We start from the raw sequence: 20,841 nt of genomic DNA on the forward strand, positions 1-20,841 counted from the left end.
AAGGTCATGTATTCTTTAGACGCATGCGCCATCACTATCCTGGTACTTTGATTAGATTAAAATGTATTGTCATACAGCATAAGTACACTACAATGAAAAGAAGTTCCAACCAGAGTGCAAATGTAACAGTAAAGTGCAACAGCAATATACAATGTACAGGATATTAAACTGGGTATAAAATATATAAATGAGTACTACTGAGTAATAGTGCTAATCAGATGTATGTACCGAGTTGTAGTATTAAGATGTACAGTGATGCAGGTATAAAGACACTGGGTAGTAAGTTATACTGGCCAGCAGCGTAACTAGTAAGGGATATGTACAGATATATAGTATCTAGATATGTAAATAAATGATTATATGCAGCTATGTACAAATATGTGGTATATATAGTATATCACACTATCCTGGTACCTTATTTACATATATATACAATACACATACACACGTTTTACATTATGCAAGAAAATTGTATTGAGAAGGGGAAAGCCAGTTAACTGGGTAACAGTTTTTCTTTTTTATTAACAGACATGAAAATGTCGACAGTAACAAAAATGTTTAGTTCATTTAAAAAATAATAAAAAGTGGGGAGGATAGACAAGACTCCTCCCACAAAATAACTTAATGATGAGGGAGGGGGATGGTCAATGAAAGGGAGGTTGTGCTCCAATACTTTAAAGAAATGCATCCTTCCTTCCACCCTTCTTTGGGGTAAAGTACTTAATCTGAAATGCTTGGACCAGTAAAAAGTAGCCCTCTACAGCATAGCTTTTGACTAATCAGGTCACGTGTACATCAGTCATTACGTCAAGGAAAGGTGAATATCTGATCCACTTCATACACGCTATTAAAACAGGGGCATGTCACACAGAGGGATCGATGAGTCGGGCCACCAAACCTTCCTAAATATTCCCAGATAACATTTCAAACACCATAGAACTGACCACTAGTATACTTACACAGCTAGTGTTGGGAGGTTTCTTTTGTTCACTACTATACAAACCAAGTCTACAGTACGTACGGCATATCTTGTGACGTTTTGAAGTCTGCCGACTAATATAGTGATCCGATTCGTTCCTTGGGATACCCCTCCCACCCACCCCCTCCCCTCCCCCGAGGGGGAAAACAACACAAGCATAGAGAACGGAAGCGACAGACGGAGAGAAAAAACACAGAAAAGAGAAAACATGACAGTGAATTAAGAGACATGAAGGGCGGGGGGGGGTTATATACAAGGGGGAGGGCTGTCAGTCAACAACACAGATCATGAGTACATGGGTGTGGCAAATCTAGCTGCTCAAAAAAAACATTAAAGCAAAGGTTCCGTAGAAGAGTAGCGAGAGCCTGGCATCCAGCAACGACCCTGTCGGCCCCGCGGCGGTCTGTCTGAGTCAGTCTGAGGAACGGGGAAGGGAGGGGGGGAGGAGGGGTCAATTAAATGGTATAAACACCATCTTTACCCTTTCATAGGCTTGGCTGAATTCTGCATCCAATAAACTACACCTTTAGTGTCCTTTGAGACGAGACAGAGGTGACTAATGAGGAGGGGGCCCAGGGGACATTGCTACTGGACAGGAGCCACATCTGTAGTGTGTGTGTGCTGTATATGTATATGGATGCGAGGGAGAGTGGATGCAACTCATGTAGGGCTGTTCCGTAGCTTTGGAGCTTCGAAGCTTCTGCACCAGTTATTCCATGATATTCAAAGCTTCGTAACGACGGGGGGAGGGGTCTTTATTTCATATACCACCCGTGTATTTATAACATCAAAGTGTTCAGTTCCAATTCCTTTTTAATCTAAGTAAACATGTCCAGCTAAATTAAGAGTGCACAGACTCTTTGAAAGGGGAGAAAAAAATAGTACATTGGAGCTCGCGGATGAGAGTGCGTGTACATTGGAGCTCTCGTATGAATGGAAGATGAGTTGAAGCCTTTAGGCTAATTAGCAGCTACTCACAGTACCGAAGCACTTTACGCCTGTAAATCCGTGGCAGGTCTGCGATCCACAGTCCAGTAACTGAGGTCACACAGGGGACGCACACCACACTGAACACAGCCCGTGGCGAAATCTTACAAAGTCCGACCTCCGTCGAAAACACACACCATCCTCACTCGACGGGCTGTGTCTTTATAATCAGGCGCAGTATGCTGAGTAACATTAGCACGCTAACACTGTGGGCTAAACAAACAGAAAGCCGTCTGCTCACACCGGATAGTGAACTCAGTTCAACACTCATTAACTTACACACGGTTTCATTCTTCCATAAACAAGGTTCATTTCTTGGCTCGACAATGATGAAACGGCAGGCTACATTTATCTCACTCTTAAAGTCTGCTTTCGTTCTCCAGCTCAGAGGTTCAGCTGAGGTCCAGCTCAGGTTCAGCTGAGGTTCAGCTCAGAGGTTAACAAAAGTGCAACAGCGCGATGTGCAGCATGTGATTAGTTTAACAAGCTCTATTATTGGTCTGCAGTCACTAAATGTATCTATTTGCAGGTTGACTCAAGAGTAACAAGGGGCAAAATGATTAGGAGTGACCAGCTTCAACCAGATTTCTCCCTGAATGTTTACAATGTATGTACATACGTATGTATGTATGCAATGTACACAAATTTAAATACTGATTTTGGCGTTGATTACCATGGCAACGATGGAAGCCTCAAAGCGTTTGGATCAGCTCTGATCTCCTGTAGTGTGTTTAGGATTGAATGTATATATATACTGTGTGTGTGTGTGTGTGTGTGTGTGTGTGTGTGTGTGTGTGTGTGTGTGTGTGTGTGTGTGTGTGTGTCTTAAGGCAGTAGCTGTGTCTCAGGCCTCACTCTCTCCAGCAGCAGTGGGGGTGTTCTGGCCCTCTTCCTCCAGAATGGGGACGATCAGGTTGTCCTTGGACATCAGGTTATACTTCATCACAAAGCGCGTGAACCGATGACACAGGAACGTTTCATTCTGCGCAAAAAGAAAAGTTGTGAGCGAGCGAGGCTCCCAAAAGCAGTTAAAGTGTTCACTCCCTGCCTCAAGTGAAGTGTTCACTCCCTGCCTCAAGTGAAGTGTTCACTCCCTACCTCAAGTGAAGTGTTCACTTCCTACCTCAAGTGAAGTGTTCACTCCCTGCCTCAAGTGAAGTGTTCACTCCCTACATCAAGTAAAGTGTTCACTCCCTACATCAAGTAAAGTGTTCACTCCATACCTCAAGTGAAGTGTTCACTCCCTGCCTCAAGTCAAGTGTTCACTCCCTGCCTCAAGTCAAGTGTTCACTCCCTGCCTCAAGTCAAGTGTTCACTCCATACCTCAAGTGAAGTGTTCACTCCCTACATCAAGTAAAGTGTTCACTCCCTACATCAAGTAAAGTGTTCACTCCATACCTCAAGTGAAGTGTTCACTCCCTGCCTCAAGTCAAGTGTTCACTCCTCAAGGAACCCCTAGGCCCTCCCATAGTCGAGCAGACTGTACACAGAGCAGACTCCGCGGAGGTCCGCGCGGCTCTTTGAGCTTTGATCTCAGCGGACAGCAGACCCACAGGTGCGAAGCTACTATTTTCTGACGCGCGGACATCCGCGCCGCTGACTTGGTGTCACACAAAACGCTGCTCTGCGTTTTGGTTGACATCGAACTGCATTTAATGTGACGCCGATCTGCATTTTACTCTGACCACTCGCTCCGTGCCAAGAGAGATGTTTGAATGGCTTTTCTAAATGAAGTGTGTAAAATTGCCAGTTTTATTTCGAAATATTGGAAACGGAGATAACATAGAATGTTATCTCCGTTTCCAATATTTTGAAATAAAACTGGTGCCTTTATTTCATGCAATGCGTGTTTGTCATTTCAGCACCAGCGCTGTCCACCTCAAGCCTATACGGTACATTGCATCTCGCTGCCTATATACCTGTTATTCAAGTGCGTAAAACTGCCCGTTTTATTATCGAAATATTGGAAACGGAAATAACATACTCTTTATTTTGACATCGGATGACGACGACATGACAGAAGTTGAACAGCGTGGGGACAATTGTGTAAACTGGCGCGTGACATGTAGGAAATTGGTCCGCGGAGGTCCGCTCGACTATGAAGGCTCAAAGAGCCGCGCGGACCTCCGCGGAGTCTGCTCTGTGTACAGTCTGCTCGACTATGGGAGGGCCTACTCCACAAACTGCCACGTCTTCTGCTCGGTTGCTCCCAGTCTGTGGATGCTTTTAAACGTGGTTTAAAACCCCACCTTTTCAGCAGAGCTTTTTTTAGATCCTGTTATGCTTATTTTTTATCTGTTGCATTAAATGTGTTTAACCTTTGGCACTATGAGATGGTCAGATGTAAAATGTATTATTATTATTATTCAAAAGAAATATTTTACTATCATGCACTTTGCCACTAAATAATCTTCCTTGCTTATATTACTACCTACTATACTTACTACCTACTATATGAATTCCTTTACTACTATGCACTCAACACTGCAGCACCCAAGTTTCAACACTGTTTGACAAACATTGTTACTCAGTTGTAAGAGTTGTACCCTTCCTGCTGACTTGTTGTACAGAACTTGTAAGTCTCTTTGGATAAAAGCGTCAGCTAAATTACTAAATGTAAATGGATTATTTATTATTCATTGAGGCAGGTAGAGAACTATTGTACGCATGACACATGCCCAGTGGTGCAGTCGTAATATGGGAACTGGTAACACGCCACGCCACGTGCACGCGCGCGCGCGGGTACGTGCATGCGCACAGAACTGATTTATACACACACACACACGCACGCACACACACACACACACGCACACACACACAAGCGCATATACGCAAGTGCAATCTTTCTATCATACAAGCTCTTCTTGCTCTCTATTTGTGTGAATGTGCGCGTGGAAAGCTGGCGCGCAGCACAGACGCTTGATTCAATATCATAAGCAGGTAGACCCCCATCACGAATTCCGAGCCACATTAGTATTCACCTCCACTGCCTGTGTCACACAGAATGAAGGGGGAGATGCATTCAGATAGCCAACACCCAGACACTTAGTCTACCTGCGCTTTTTGTTATGTAAAACGGTGGCCGGGTACTTAGTCACAACGAATGGATACAGCGCATTTTTGTGTGCGCGTACACGCGAGTACACATCCGTGCGCGATCGCGCGTACTTCTGCCTCAGTGATCTGGTAACACGGCGTGTAACCGGGTGTGACCACGACTGCACCACTGCACATGCCTCCTCTATTTGAACGACCACATCAAACAAGAGGTGGACGCGGGCAAATACTGCGGCATGGTCATGCTGGACCTACAAAAGGCCTTCGACACTGTCAATCACTCCATTCTAATGGACAAGCTAAAAGCAATTGGTTTTGATAGCTTATCAGTGAGCTGGATGCAATCCTACCTGGAGGGGAGAGAACAGATGGTAGAGGTAAACGGTACTCTATCCCCCCCCCTCACAGTGAGCTGTGGTGTTCCACAAGGAAGCATACTAGGACCGCTACTCTTCCTAATTTATGCAAATGACATGTCGTCAGCCTGTGACTGCAACTTGTTCCTGTTTGCGGACGACTCAGCCCTGCTGGTCTCTGACAAGAACAAGTTGCAGGTTGAAAAAACCCTCAGCTCGGAACTAGGCAAAATCTGCATATGGCTCGCTGATAACAAACTATCATTACACATGGGCAAAACAGAGTCCATTCTCTTCGGTTCAAATAACAAACTCAGCAAGACCGACGGCTTCTCAGTTACAGTGGGTGACAATATTGTCACAAGGAAAGACGAAATTACCTACCTGGGTTCCATCCTAGAGGCAAATCTTTCCTGTGACAAAATGGCATCCAATGTAATAAAAAAAAGTCAACCAACGAACTAGATTCTTGTACCGGATCTCCTCTCTGGTAAACAAGAATACCCTGAAGACTCTGGCAGGAGCACTCATTCAAGGGTACTATGACTATGCATGCACCTCATGGTACCAAAGCACCTCAAAGGCGCTTAAAACAAAATTACAAACATCACAAAACAAACTGGTCAGACTACTACTTGACCTGAACCCCAGAACCCACCTCACCCCTGCCCACTTTGACAACCTAGGATGGCTTAGAGTAGACGACAGAGTACAGCAACTTGCAATGGGCCTGGTCTACAAGATACAGTATATGACCGGGGTGCCCATGTACATGTCAAAATACTTCCCAAAGGTCAGTGAATACCACAACCACTACACCAGAGGAAGCTCAACAAATCATGTTAAACCCAGATTCGGCTCAAACAAGGGACTAAACACGTTTCGCAATTATGCCACAACAATGTGGAACGCCCTACCCAAAGCTGTAAAGGAATGTGAATCCCTGCCCACATTCAAAACCGCTCTTAAAGAGCACCTACGGGAGGCTGCAATTCGAAACTGGCCACCGTAAATGCCCAAAACCCCCACCACCTCCTAATAGACAGTCTCCTCCCCACCGCATGTATATATTCCCTCCCCGCCGTATGTATATTTCTCTCCCACCCACCCACCCCCTCCTAATGTACAGTCCCCTCCCCATCATATGTATATACTCTGTCAGGATCTAGGGGTAACAGTACTGTATATTTGAATACCGTTTATGTCACAAATGTATCAGTACTAAATACCTATATGTCCCTATGCCATAAATGTCATGTATGTTGTGTATGTCATAAATGTCTATATGAATTGAAAATGGGGGACCCTGATGGAAACAAGACAAACGTCTTTCTCAGGTCTGCATCCCCTTAACAATTGTATGTATTGAGCCGTACTGTATTGTACCCATTCTGCAATCTGTTAAATAAAGTTTTCATTAATTCATTCAGAGACTATAGACTACACTCACAGTTTTACGAGCCTACAGTGCCCCCAACTGTCCACATGTGGAACTACCATCGACTAACAGGAACATTATTGACCTTTATCAAACCCTGCCCTCTTTTCTTGATCCTCCAATCACAACTGTTGCTGTTGTGATTGGAGGATCAAGAAAAGGGGGCATGGCTTGAGATAGGCCAATAGCTGCTGACGCCAATAGCATAATCTGCAGAGCCACAGAGCCCAACGTCTGGGCGGGGCTTCGTGGCGTGGACCTGGCTTGTGGCATGGACCTGGCTTTGCACTACTGCGCATGCGGATGAGGGGGGGGGGGGGCTCTCTCGCTCGCTCTCGCTCTCTCGTTTACGACATACACAACTTTCGTCTTGTTTACATCAGGGTCCCCCATTTTCAATTCATCATAACATGACATACAGATAGACAGTACTGTTACATTACATTACATTTATGACATACCAGATCTACAAATATACTAGACATTTATGACATACCAGATCTACAAATTTACAGCACTGTTTGTGATACAAAAATAGTAGAGTATATATAGTGTTGTGAAGGGCCAGATTAAACCGAATATATATATTTATTTATATATATATATTTAATTGTATTTGTATATTCTCTAATATTCCCTGATATCCCTTGTATATTCCTTGTACAATATGCATTGAATATCCATTCTAGCCTACTGAACATCCCATAATAGTCTCCATTCTACTATTGGTCGAGACCTTGGTGCCAGGCTGCCATACCCCTCAGACCCAGTTCAAACGTACCGCTCCACATGTATGAACAAGTCCTAGTTCCGCGTAGGAATCTGACTACCGCACCACTAATGGGACTATTTGTTCATAGTGCGTATATATACTGCGCTACTAAAGTAGGACTTTCTTTTCAGTCCAGTTTCTTACCCTCCAATAGAGTCACAGACGTAAAGCCTCCCCGCGACGCCACGTGTGGGAGTAAGGCCAAGTTCGCCTACCATCGGTATTGAGACATCGTGTATATTAATATTTGAATAGTCATATTTGGCACTATATCGTCGAGTTGGACGTAGTCTATTAAGCTAATAATAGTCTGTTAATATATAGTGCTTCGTACGGTGAGAATACTACCGTAGTCAGTACCCCATCGTTTCGGGCAGAGAACTGGCTGCTTATCCAGGGTGGTTGACCCCACGTGAAGCTGCACCCGAGGAGCCCCAGAGCCGACGAGCGAGTGGACCTGTATACCGGATTATTCTACCGACGACAGCCCGCCTTCCCAGGCACGGATTATGCTTTGTGTACGTTGATTATTCCATGGATAAAGACCCCCGACACTGCCGTGTGTTGGAACCCCCCCCCCTGGAGAGGACGCAAGGTGAGGAGACGCTCTGCAAGACGAGGTCGCTTCACGTCTCTCCCCCGTGGACCGGAGAGAGCCGGCTCACAGAGAGTCCACCTGCTTTCATCTGTGGTCCAAGGATCGCCGGCGCATTGAACGGCACTACAGTGGGTTCACCTGGGATACCCTTGGCCGGATGAGGCAGCCGGATTCTACCCCCCCCCCTTCCTACTCCTGTCGGCTTACAAGCGACCGGATTAACCCCCTCTAGTGTATCCAGTATATAATCATTAAAGTATCATTGCTGTTATTCCTTAAACTATTCCAGGTCGTATATGTACCACCTGCGCCTTCAGAGATTGGACATTCTCTATTGATATACAGACGAATACTCTTGCCATAAAAGTGCATACTAATTTCCATTCATAAATGTGATTGATTTGATTAAGTGCTTGCTCTACACACCATCGCTGTGTAGAAATAAAGACCTATTTCTAATTCGTACATTTGTGTTGGATCCGTTTCATCTACGTGACAGTGTTCATCATAATATATTTATGCCGTGTACTGGGTGGCAGAATATTAAGTACAAAGGTAGTGGTAGTAAGTATCATATCTAGTAATACAGTCAGGGAATTGTACCCCTCAGTTACATATAGTAATAATAGAGTATATACATTTGAGGGGGAATAAACTGTACATTGGAAGAGGTTGGGTAGGTGGGGAAATAAAGTTTTCATTCACACTCAAAATCTGTGTAAATTTTTTATTTTGCATACTAATGTTCTGTGTCTTGAGTCGTACTTGTATTGAAAAACTGATTTTATATGTCTGAGGAGAAGACTGGTACTCATCATCAGGTCCACAGACGGGCCTCCCATCTTCGTCTCCACAAAGTACTGGGGGGGTCTACTGTATGTTGATTGATTGATTGAAAACTTTATTAACAGATTGCAGAATGGGTACAGTACAGTACAGCTTAATACATACAATTGTTAAGGGGATGCAGACCAGAGAAAGACTTTCGCCTCGTTTACATCAGGGTCCCCCATTTTCAATTCATCATAACATATATGACATACATGACATACAGATAGACAGTACTGCTACATCTATACATTTATGACATACCAGATTTGCAAATACAGTACTGTTTGTGATAAGAAAAGAGTCCAGAAAAGAGAGTATATACATTTGACGTAGAAACTGTACATTGGAGGAGGTTGGGTAGGTGGGGGGGACTGTACATTGGAGGTGGTTGGGTGGGGGGGGGAGGTTGGGTAGGAGGGGTGGGTGTGGGACACTGTACAACTGTACAAGCAAAACTGTACATTGGAATATTGACAAGACCATACTTGGTAATGTGAGACATATTTCCTTTAAAGTGAAAGAAAAATGACATGTGAACAAGTATGTTGTGTGCCAGGTTAATGTGCAGTCATGGTAAAGTGACGGGTGGACCACCACTTATGTCATGTGTCCAGGCAGGCCTCAGGTACAAGTCATTTTAACTCCAGCAGCCCATTACGTACCAACCTGTTTCTTTCCCCATGAATCCCTGCACAGCCACAGACACTAAACCGAAAGAAGCTTTAGCTGCCATGACAAAGATGCCAGACTGCTTATAGATCTGTTTGATAATGTCTAGCTCAGGAAAGGCTGAGAAAGGCACCTACCCAACCTCTTCCAATCCTCCAATGCACAGTCCCCCCCACCCAACCCCCTCCAATGTACAGTTTTCCCCACCTACCCAACCTCTTCCAATGTACAGTTTATTCCCCCTCAAATGTATATACTCTCTTTTTAGACTATTTTTGTATCACAAACAGTGCTGTATATTTGTAGATCTGGTATGTCATAAATGTCTAGTATATTTGTAGATCTGGTATGTCATAAATGTCTAGAAAGATGTAACAGTACTGTCTATCTGTATGTCATGTTATGATGAATTGAAAATGGGGGACCCTGATGTAAACAAGAGACGAAAGTTGTGTATGTCGTAAACGAGAGAGAGAGAGAGAGCCCCCCCCGCCTCAAGCCACGTCCACGCCACGAAGCCCCGCCCAGACGTTGGGCTCTGTGGCTCTGCAGATATACCCTACTCGCTGACGCACTAAAACAGAGGTGGAAAACCATGTATTTTCGATGTACCAGTCGATCTCAAGGGGCCTCCCCCAAGTCGAGACATCTATATAATTTCGTCAGTCATCCAATCACGCTCATAATTGCTGGTTCAAACTTGAATCTCAGCGAATCCCTGTCCTCCTGTGTGGCTATTTGGCCCGCCTTATTTTTTCCCGCATGCTTAACATTAGCAAGCAAGGCGCTCGCCACGAATACTGGAGACGCTGGGCTCGCCTGTTCGAGCCCAGCGCTCCACATTGCTTTCAGTTTAGCTGGTCGTCCGTACTAATACACATTGGCCGTATTAGGGGGTGGGAAACTGATGGGTGGGGATCGGGCGTTGTGGACAGCGACTCCTACAGGTCGGTTGGTGCGCCTGCGCAGTAGAATCAGGAAGTGTCGGGGGCAGCGTGAGCCTCCCACGCGTTACTCCTCGCCAATGAGAGATCGAGCTGCGCAGGTGAAAAGACCGGACCTCAAGTACCGGAGGGGACTTGTGCTATGTATGACTTAGTCCACATTGCAGCCGGCTTGTGGGAGGCAAGAAACAGCGTCCGTGACAGGGGAGGGTTGAATTGGATGATACGAAAATTGGGATGGGAGAAAATATAGAAAATGAGAGAAAAAAAGTGGATAAAAAAAAACATTGAATCACGAATAGCCCTGGGACTCGTATGCAGGTGTGACAAGAGCCAGCTCTTAGGCTATGGTTAGACTAGTGTATTCCTGGCGTTTTTTTATACGTTTTTGACGACGTTTGATGTCCTATCTACACAGAAATGCGTTTTTTGGCGTTTTTTTGTGGATATACGGCTGAAACGCAAAATTGTGTTTGCGTTTGGAGATACGCAAAAAAAACGCTTCGACAACAGCGTGTAGACAGCACGGAGCAGTTGTTGCGAAAACGCCCATGCGCAGTAGATACCATCTGCGTGCCCTTCCGGTGACAACAGTGTGTGTGTTTGGGACAGAGCTCCGTGTCCCAAATAGCTTCAGCTACCATGTGTTGTCAAGTTATTGTTATAAGGACCCCAGTCCAAGCTACAACAGTCTGCATTCCCTTAACAATTGTTTGTATTGAGCCGTATTGTATTGTACCCATATGCAATATGTTAAATAAAGTTTACATCCATTCATTCTGCTAGCATTACCGATTGCATGAGCAGCTGGCTAACGTGAGCTATCAGGATTCAGACCCTGTTAGCTCAGAGTTCCTCTTTCAACTTAACAAGCATTAAACAAAATGGCCCAGTCATCTATTCACCTTTGTTTAATACACACAGCGTTGTCTCTAATGTTATCTAACTACTGATAGCTCGCGATATCATCAGTTTCGTGCTGGCTAAGTAGCGTGAGCTAACGTTAGCTTCTAGCCACAATGCTATATTGTTATAATGGCATACTCCATTGACGTTAGCATGCAGCTAACAATGCTACCGATCGTTTTTTAGACTAAACTATCCGCTCTTGGTGGTCACTTGTGTTGATGTTAGTTTTGTTTCATCAACAAATGACAGGCAGAACACACAGTGAATGTATCCGTTTTGTTTATTGCACTTTTATTAGGCTTTGCTGAAAAATTATTGCTGCATTGAGTGCATCTTGCATTGCAAGATGGTGGCGCGGCATAGGCGCCTGCCTTATTGACATTTTCTTTGCTGGAGCTTCCACCAGGAAGTGTATTGGCACATTCGTTCTGATTGGTTGAAATTGCCTTCATGTTTGCCACCTACTGCCACCTACTGCTTTGGCAGTGTACTACATCAGTGTGCTCGGCTGACAAAAACGGAAAAAAAACGAAAGTGTGACTCGAGGCGCATGACGTCGCGGCGATACGCGGCGATACGTATAAGAAAACAATACGAAATGATACGAAAGGTGTAACCTCAGCCTTAGGATGAGACGCCACGAGACGACGACCTACACAGAAGGGGGTTAGGAGTAGACTTTCTTCTTCTTTTGTCATTTCATTCAATAAAGATATTTAACATGAAGGAGGTGATGGACGTTCCAGAGGGTCAAATAAACATCTTGATCACTGAGAATGTGTATTGGCTGGTGATGGTAGATCTCTCCAGCCTTGCAAAAGGGCAAAGTAGATCTCATGCCCAAAAAGGTTGCCCACCCCTGCACTAAAAAGCTCATTCTATCCTTGTGAAATGGGCTTTAGATAGGATATTTATAAGACGGGCCAAAGAAAGCTTTCCCAGGAGTTTTGAACGTCTTATTATTTCTTTAAACGAGAGGAATGAACTAGGACAAGGAAGCACCCTAGAGCCCAATGTCCCCCCTGAAGCTTCAAATGAGAATCTTGACATTAAAAGGTGCTGGAAGTGAAATGTTTTTGTTTGTTAAAATAAGTGGTCTACATAATAATAATAATAATAATAATAATAATAATAATAATAATAATAATAATAATAATAATAATAATAATAATAATCTTCATTTATATAGCACCTTTCATACACGGAGTGCAACTCAAAGTGCTTAACAGAGACACGTCGGACTTCCGGTATGAGAGCAGACGGGTAACACACGTGCGATAGAGCTCCTGGTCAAATGAGCGAAAAAACGGATAAAAAAATACCCGAAAAGTAATTAAAAATGAAAATGCACACAAGAAGTAAGGAAGAGACAACGATTGTGAAGGAAATAGAAATGGAGAACATACGAGAAGGAGAGAATCTGAAGAAACAGAATCCCCGAAGCGAAGCCGAGAAAAGCCAGGCGGAAGAAGGGGGAGGTACCGCTGAGGCAGACACGGGAATGCCAGGATGGGCCGTGGTCATGCAGGCCGGGATACTGGAGAACATAACAGCGGCAATAAAACTGAACACGGACACGATAAGGAATGATATTGGGAAGCTACGGGAGGAATTGAGGAAAGAACAGGAGGACTTCAGAGGTGAAATGAATACAGAAATCAAAAGGGTGGAGGAGAAGATGGCGGAACAGGACAGAAACGTGACCGAGCTACAGACTAGGACGGCACACGCGGAGGAATGGAACACGGAGATACACGAGGTATTAACATGTGTGATTCAGAAACAAGAACAGATGGAGACAAAGATGTCGGACATGGAGGGGAGGTCACGGAGAAATAACATCAGAATATGGGGACTGAAAGAAGGAGTCGAAGGGGAATCGGTGACCCTATATGTGGAAAAGCTTATCAAAGAACAACTGAAGGAAACGGGACTGGAAAAAATGGAGATACAGAGGGCCCACAGGGCGTTGGCTCCGAGACCACAACCGGACAGACCTCCGAGGGCGGTGATTATTAACTTTCTGAGATTCGAGGTTAAGGAATTGGTACTCAGAACCGCGTGGACCAAGAAGATTGAAATCGAAGGGAAAAGACTATCATTCGATCACGATTACTCAACAGCGGTAGCGATAACACGCAGGTCCTACGCGGGACTGAAGAAAACACTGAAAGAAAACGGAATGAGATTCCAGTCACCCATGACCTCGCTAAGGATTCACTGGGAGGAAGGGGCGGCGACGTACGCGATGGCACGAGAAGCGGAGCGAGAGATGAGACGGCGAGGGATGCGGATGACGGAGGACGGAGAAGGAAGGAGGCGGGAGGACCAGACGCGGAGCTTGCAGCAGAGATTGGAGGGAGCCCGCAGGTGGATCAGAGTGGGAGACCGAAACCGGAGAGAGGAGAGAGGAGAAGGCCGAGGTGAAATGTGACGGAGCGAGGACGGAGACGGATGAGGAGGCCAGAGAAGGAGAGGAGGCGGGAGGAGGCGAACGGATGAGTACACGCACAAGAGATTGAAAAAACTATTCAAATAGAGACAAAGTATAGAAACTGAAATAACATATGCATAAGCACACATTCCCAGGTAGAGGCAGGATATAGAAATGAACGTAACGTATACATGGACACATAATACACAAGCTGATGGAGGAAATAAATGGAAATATAACTAGGTTTGATAGGCGAGACACAGAACATACTGAAACAGATACATAGACACACGCTGTGAGTAACACAGTTGGGAGGGATTAAGGGGATAAATGGACATCACATAGAAAATAGAGGAGAGGAAAAGAAAGTAAAAAGGGGTACACGGGAGACACCGCACACGGATATGGGAGGAAGGAGGGACAATGAAACATATGAGTCACATTGAGAGGGACCAAGAAAAGAGGGTGTTTGATCAAAAGGAAGGACAGAGCGCTTTTGACCAGGAGCTCGAAAGCAAAAAAAAAAACAGTAAGAAAGCTGGACAAATATGACGAGCGATTGGGGGCAAGGGTTACAAACCCCCAAGCCGTCAGGAGGGGGCCCCTCGCTAGGAGGGCAATTACCCCTCACCCACCAGCAGGGGACAGGGGGGGACACAGGGACCCCCCGAACGCCTTGGGAGCACTTAATGTAAAGTTTATGTTTTTTATTTATGTTAATCATTATATGTATTCGGTGAAGAGAGCGGAGGCTCCAACCGGAGGGGGAAATGAGTGTGACATGGGGGGGACTGACAGACGAAAGAAGAAGAAAGATGACAAGGGTTAAAGGTATAAAAATGATGTCGTTAAACGTTAATGGAATGAATAATGCGATAAAAAGGGGCAAAGTGATGTTGAAATGTAAAAAAAGTGAGATGGAAGTGATTTTTCTGCAGGAGACACATTTGGTAGCACAGGGTCATGAGAAACTGAAGAGATTTGGATATGAAAATGCATACTATAGTTCCTTTGAACAAAACCCGAGGAGAGGAGTAATCACGTTAATCAAAAACACAGTCAAATTTGAATTGATCAAGGAAGTAAGAGACAAGGAGGGAAGGTTTGTTCTGGTGAAGGGGAAAATGGAGGGCCAAATGGTTACGTTAGTAAATGTTTATGCACCCCCAGAGAGTGAGAGGGATTTATATGAGACCATTTTTGATATGATAGTGATGGAACTAGAAGGGATATTGATATGTACGGGAGATTTTAACGTAGTACTGAATCACGACCTATCACGAGTACTAGAAAAGGACGGGCACCCATCAGTAGATATATGAATATTCAGATGACGGAAATGGGAATTACAGACGTTTGGAGGGGGATGCACGCCATGGACAGGGAATACACACATTACTCACACCCACACGTGACATATGCGAGAATAGACTACTTTTTGATGACGACGGGGGACAGTTACAGGGCACGGGAGAGCAGTATAGGAGTGGCGGACATATCGGATCACAGTGCCATATATCTGACAGTAGATCTAGAAGGGAGACGGAGGAACACGATTTGGAGACTAAATGTAGGAATATTAAATAACAAAGGGGTGGCGAGTCAGATCAAGGAGGAGATAGCCAGATATAAGGAAGAAAATGACAACGGGGCGGTAGACCCGAACATTCTATGGGACACACTGAAGGTAGTGATAAGGGGGAAATTGATGGAAAAAAACAGCAATGCTGAAGAAGGCCAAAACGGAGACATATCACAATCTGATAGGGAAGCTGAAGAAGCTAGAGGGGAGACACCAGATATCAAAAGAACAGGAAACGCTCGGAGAAATCAAAGAAGTAAAGGCCAGGATAAATAGGGAATTATTGACGGAAATAGAAAAGAAAGCGAGGTTCATGAAACAAACGTACTATGAAGGGGGACCAAAAGCGACCAGACTGTTGGCTAGGAGAATTAGAACGCAACAGAAGTTGAACACGATACACACAATAAGGGATACAAAGACTAATGAAATATTGAGGGACCCAGCTGAAATAGAGAGGACATTTAGAGAATACTATGAGAAATTATACACACAGCCAAAAGCAGCGGGAGAAGAGGAAATAGAAACATATCTGGAGAAGCTAGAGTTACCATCGATAGGGAAAGAACAGAATGAAGAATTAAATTAAATAATTACGGAACAAGAACTGGAAGAGGCAATTAGTAGAGCTAAAAACAACAAGTCTCCGGGGAGCGACGGATTCCCATCGGAATTCTACAAGACATTTAGAACTGAATTAGCACCCATGTTAGGGGCGGCGTTCAGACACACGATGGGAGAGGGGAAAATGCCCCCCTCATGGAAGGAAGCCATAATCACCACGATACCGAAGGAAGGGAAGGATAGGGAATTATGTAGTAGTTTCAGACCTGTGTCCATACTTAACGTAGATTACAAGATGTATACATCGATAATATCAAAAAGATTTGAGACGTTTATGACAGACATTATAGATGAAGATCAAACTGGATTTATTAAAGGGAGACAGACACAGGACAACGTGAGAAAGACATTACACATAGTAGAGGAGATACAAAAACAAGGGGGTAGCGCGGTACTGATTAGCCTAGATGCAGAAAAAGCGTTCGACAGTGTGAGCTGGACATTCTTATATAAAACATTGATGAGGTTCGGACTGAACGGGAGGGCGATGAAGATGATCAAGGCGCTATATCAAGAACCGACAGCGAGGGTTAAGGTGAATGGCAGCTTGACGGATATAATCAGATTAGAGAGGGCTACCAGACAGGGATGTTGTCTCTCACCGACGCTCTTCGCCGTTTTCATAGAACCACTGGCACAACTGATCAGACAGACCGAGGACATCAAGGGAGTAAGGATAAAGGGAACGGAATATAAACTAGGCCTATTTGCAGACGACGTGATAGTATACATGAGGCAACCAGAAAAGAGCTTCCCGGCACTGATGGATCTACTGAAGGAATATGGCCACTACTCAGGATACAAACTAAACGTGACAAAGACACAGACCTTAGCATGGAACTATTCTCCAACGACGGAAATTAGAGAACAGTACGGGATAAGATGGGACATGGACAAGATTAAATACTTAGGGGTGAACATCACGAGAGGGGTGGAGAAACTGTTTGAGGCGAATTATACACAGATAAATCAGAACATCAAGAGAGACTTAGAGAGATGGACAGTAATGCCCTTGGACTTCAATTCAAGAATAGAGGTCATTAAAATGAACATACTATCAAGGTTACTGTACCTATTCCAGTCACTACCGATACAAATACCACAGAATCAATTCAGGGAGTGGGACAGACTGATATCGAGGTTCATATGGGCGGGGAGAAGACCACGGGTCAGATATAAAACACTACAACTACCAAAGGAAGAGGGAGGGATGGCAGTACCCAGCCTACAAGATTATTACTATGCAGCACAACTGAGAGCAGTGACGTGCTGGTGTAACGACAGATATGAGGCAAGATGGAAAGACATTGAAAAAGAAGGGGAGGGATACAAGGTACAAGCTCTGGTGGGAGATAGGGAACTATTTAAAGAAAAAGAGGGACTATTAGATCCAATCACCAAATGCACCTTGACCATATGGAACAGAGTAGTAAAAACACACAAATTGGAGAAGCAGTCAGGGGTCCTGAGATGGGTAGCACATGACAAGAGATTCAAACCAGGGAGGTTAGACCATGGATTCAGAAGGTGGGAGAGGAGGGGGGGCAACAGCGATATGCAAAATGATAGAGAAGGGAGAAATGCAGACACTACAAAAATTAAAGGAGAAATTTGGACTAGAAAACAGGGACCACTTCAGATATCTACAGGTTAGAGACTACTACAACAAAGAAATAAGGGGGGCCAAAGACGAGGAACAGAATGGAATAATAAAGATGATAGTATGGGCATACGAAGGGGGGCAAGGAAGAGTAATATCAGCAATATACCGGGCTATAATGACCAGCAAGGGACACACGACCGATTATATAAGGGAGAAATGGGAGAGAGAACTAGAGATAGGAATAACAGGGAAGGAATGGGGGAACATATGCGAGGTACAACATTCAACAACAGGATCGAGAATATGGAAAGAATTTGGATGGAAAAACATAATCAGATTCTTTATAACCCCAGAGCTGAAGGGAAAATATGCACCAACACAAAAAGCATGCTGGAGGATGTGTGGGAAGGAGGGGGCAAATCACACGCACATATTCTGGGGATGTCAGAAGCTGAAGGGGTATTGGGAGGAGATAGGGGAAGCAATGATCAGAATATTAGGATACGGGCTACCACAAACAGGACTGGTGCTTTACTTAGGAGACCTGACACACGAGGGAATACAAGGGGGGGACAAATATTTAATAAAGATAATGTTGATAGCGGCCAGAAAAGCAATAACGAGACTGTGGTACAAGGAAGACCCACCGACAATAGCAAAATGGGTAGGAATAGTGGAAGAAATACAGGATATGGAAAGGATAACACACATGCTGAGGTTACAGGAAGAGAAATTTGGGGAAAGATGGGGAAAGTGGGAGGATTATAAAAGGAACGAGAACGACATCACAGAGGAAGAACCAAATGCAACACAAGAGGGCGAAGGGTAAAGGAGGAAAGATGTTCAAGGAGGGTCTATGAACCCATGTCACACACCTGTGCTTTAGTTAGTATTTTCTATTTTGTTATTGGGATATTACAATTGCTGAATGCTTTTATACCTTATTATTTATGTCTGTTTAACGGTGTGATATTAAATATACAGGGATGATGTGGTTTGTGTATGGGTGAACCAAAAGGCAAAGTGAAAGTTAATAAACAAGAGAAAAAAAAAGAAAGGACGAAGGATAAGGGAAGAAAGAAGCTCAAGGAGGGTCTCTGGACCCAGATCACACATACAAGCCTTAGTCAGCATTTATCATCTTTGAGTAGGAATTACCTGTTTATGCCTGTTTAAGGGAGATACACAATCAGCCTTTGTATCAAATACCTAGAGAACAACAGTAGGGGAACCAGACAACCAACCATGTGATACCCATGTCAATATTTATGTGCACTGTTTTTTCTTTTTGTTTTTATTGTGATGCTAGTTTCTTTATTTTTTATTATTTATTTTTTGTAAGTGCTGTCTGTCTAAAAACTGTTAATAAAAAATTTAAGTTTAAAAAAAAAAACAGAGACACGTCTTCTTTAAACAAGTCAAGAAGAAAAAACACAGTAAGTCAAGAAAAAACAAGAATACCATAAGGTCCAAAAATTTTTAATAAACTAAAAATAAATAATAAATGCATACATGCATGCAACACTCCCAGACATACCCCACGCGAAGGTAAGGAAAAACTCACTCACACATGTTAGAAGAATAGCTCTACACTCATCACAGCCATCACTGATATATTAGTGTCTGGTCAGTAACATGGGTCTCCCAGTCCCTCCTGCTCTGCAGTAAACACAGAATACATTTTCTGGTATCCCGTTCCCACTTAATCAAATCAGGAGAGAGAACGCCACACGATAAAAATAACAAATAACAACTAGTTTTAAGCAAATGTGTCTTTGAAACAAGTCAAATAAGCACCTTTCAGATTTTAGCCACCTGGTAAGTGTCCAGGGTAACTTACTGTCCTACTCTTGTCCAGGGTAACTTACTCTGTCCAACTCTTGTCCAGGGTAACTTACTGTCCTACTCTTGTCCAGGGTAACTTACTGCCCTACTCTTGTCCAGGGTAACTTACTCTGTCCTACTCTTGTCCAGGGTAACTTACTGTCCTACTCTTGTCCAGGGTAACTTACTGCCCTACTCTTGTCCAGGGTAACTTCAGTTACTTCAGTTACTTGTCCAGTCGTCAGGCTTGTGACTGCAACTTGTTCCTGTTTGCGGACGACTCAGCCCTGCTGGTCTCTGAGAAGAACAAGTTACAGGTTGAAAAAACCCTCAGCTTGGAACTAGGCAAAATCTGCATATGGCTCGCTGATAACAAAGTATCATTACACATGGGCAAAACAGAGTCCATTCTCTTCGGTTCAAATAACAAACTCAGTAAGACCGACGGCTTCTCAGTTACAGTGGGATTAATATCTACCCAAATCAAAAGCCCTGGGTAGACAAATCCGTCCGTGAGGCTCTGAAAGTGCGCACATCAGCATACAACACCGGGCTGGTGACAGGCAACATGGAAGAACACAAGATGGCAAGATACAACGTCAGGAGAGCAGTAATAGAGGCAAAACGGCGTTACAGGGATAAAGTTGAACTTCAGTTTGAACAGGCTGACTCTAGAGGCATGTGGCAGGGCCTCAGAACAATGACAGACTACAAAGGAACCCCCCTCAAACTGAACAGTGACATCTCCTTAGCAAATGATCTCAACTCCTTCTATGCGAGGTTTGAGGCTGTGAATAACAACACCAGCCTACAAACCACGGCAATGGGGGGGGGGGGGTCTGCTGATGGAGACTCAGTGTTCAGGGTAACAGAGCATGAGGTGAGACGGATCTTTAAAAAAGTGGATATCAGGAAGGCAGCAGGACCGGACGGCATCCCCGGCCGCGTCCTAAAAGTCTGTGCCGACCAACTGGCCCCGGTATTCACTGACATCTTCAACCTGTCCTTGGAACAGGCCGTCATCCCCACCTGTCTGAAGAAGTCCACCATCATCCCTGTACCCAAAAAATCTACGCCCGCTTGCCTCAACGACTACCGCCCTGTAGCCCTCACCTCCATAGCCATGAAGTGCTTTGAGAAGCTAGTGAAGGGCTACATCTGTTCCTCCCTCCCCATCAACCTGGACCCTCTGCAATTTGCATATCGCCCCAACAGGTCCACGGAGGACGCCATA

At 44.4% G+C, this 20,841-nt stretch overlaps 1 protein-coding gene across 3 annotated transcripts in view; it reads right to left on the reverse strand.

Moving 5' to 3' along the window:
* Nucleotides 1–493: 493 nt before the first annotated feature.
* The window catches only part of LOC311224893 (MOB-like protein phocein), a 46,868-nt gene continuing 26,520 nt past the window's right edge, over nucleotides 494–20,841 (reverse strand). For 2 of the 3 annotated variants that reach the window (XM_084310043.1, XM_084310040.1), the window contains one exon: nucleotides 494–2,948. In XM_084310043.1, coding sequence (XP_084166169.1) covers nucleotides 2,811–2,948 — 138 coding nt within the window. In that variant the 3' untranslated portion in view covers nucleotides 494–2,810. The remainder of the gene's footprint in view (nucleotides 2,949–20,841) is intronic. The other variant, XM_084310041.1, reaches the window with a different exon arrangement.

This window comes from Notolepis coatsorum, assembly GCF_963971535.1.
Source record: "Notolepis coatsorum genome assembly, chromosome: 3".
Classification (NCBI taxonomy): domain Eukaryota; kingdom Metazoa; phylum Chordata; class Actinopteri; order Aulopiformes; family Paralepididae; genus Notolepis; species Notolepis coatsorum.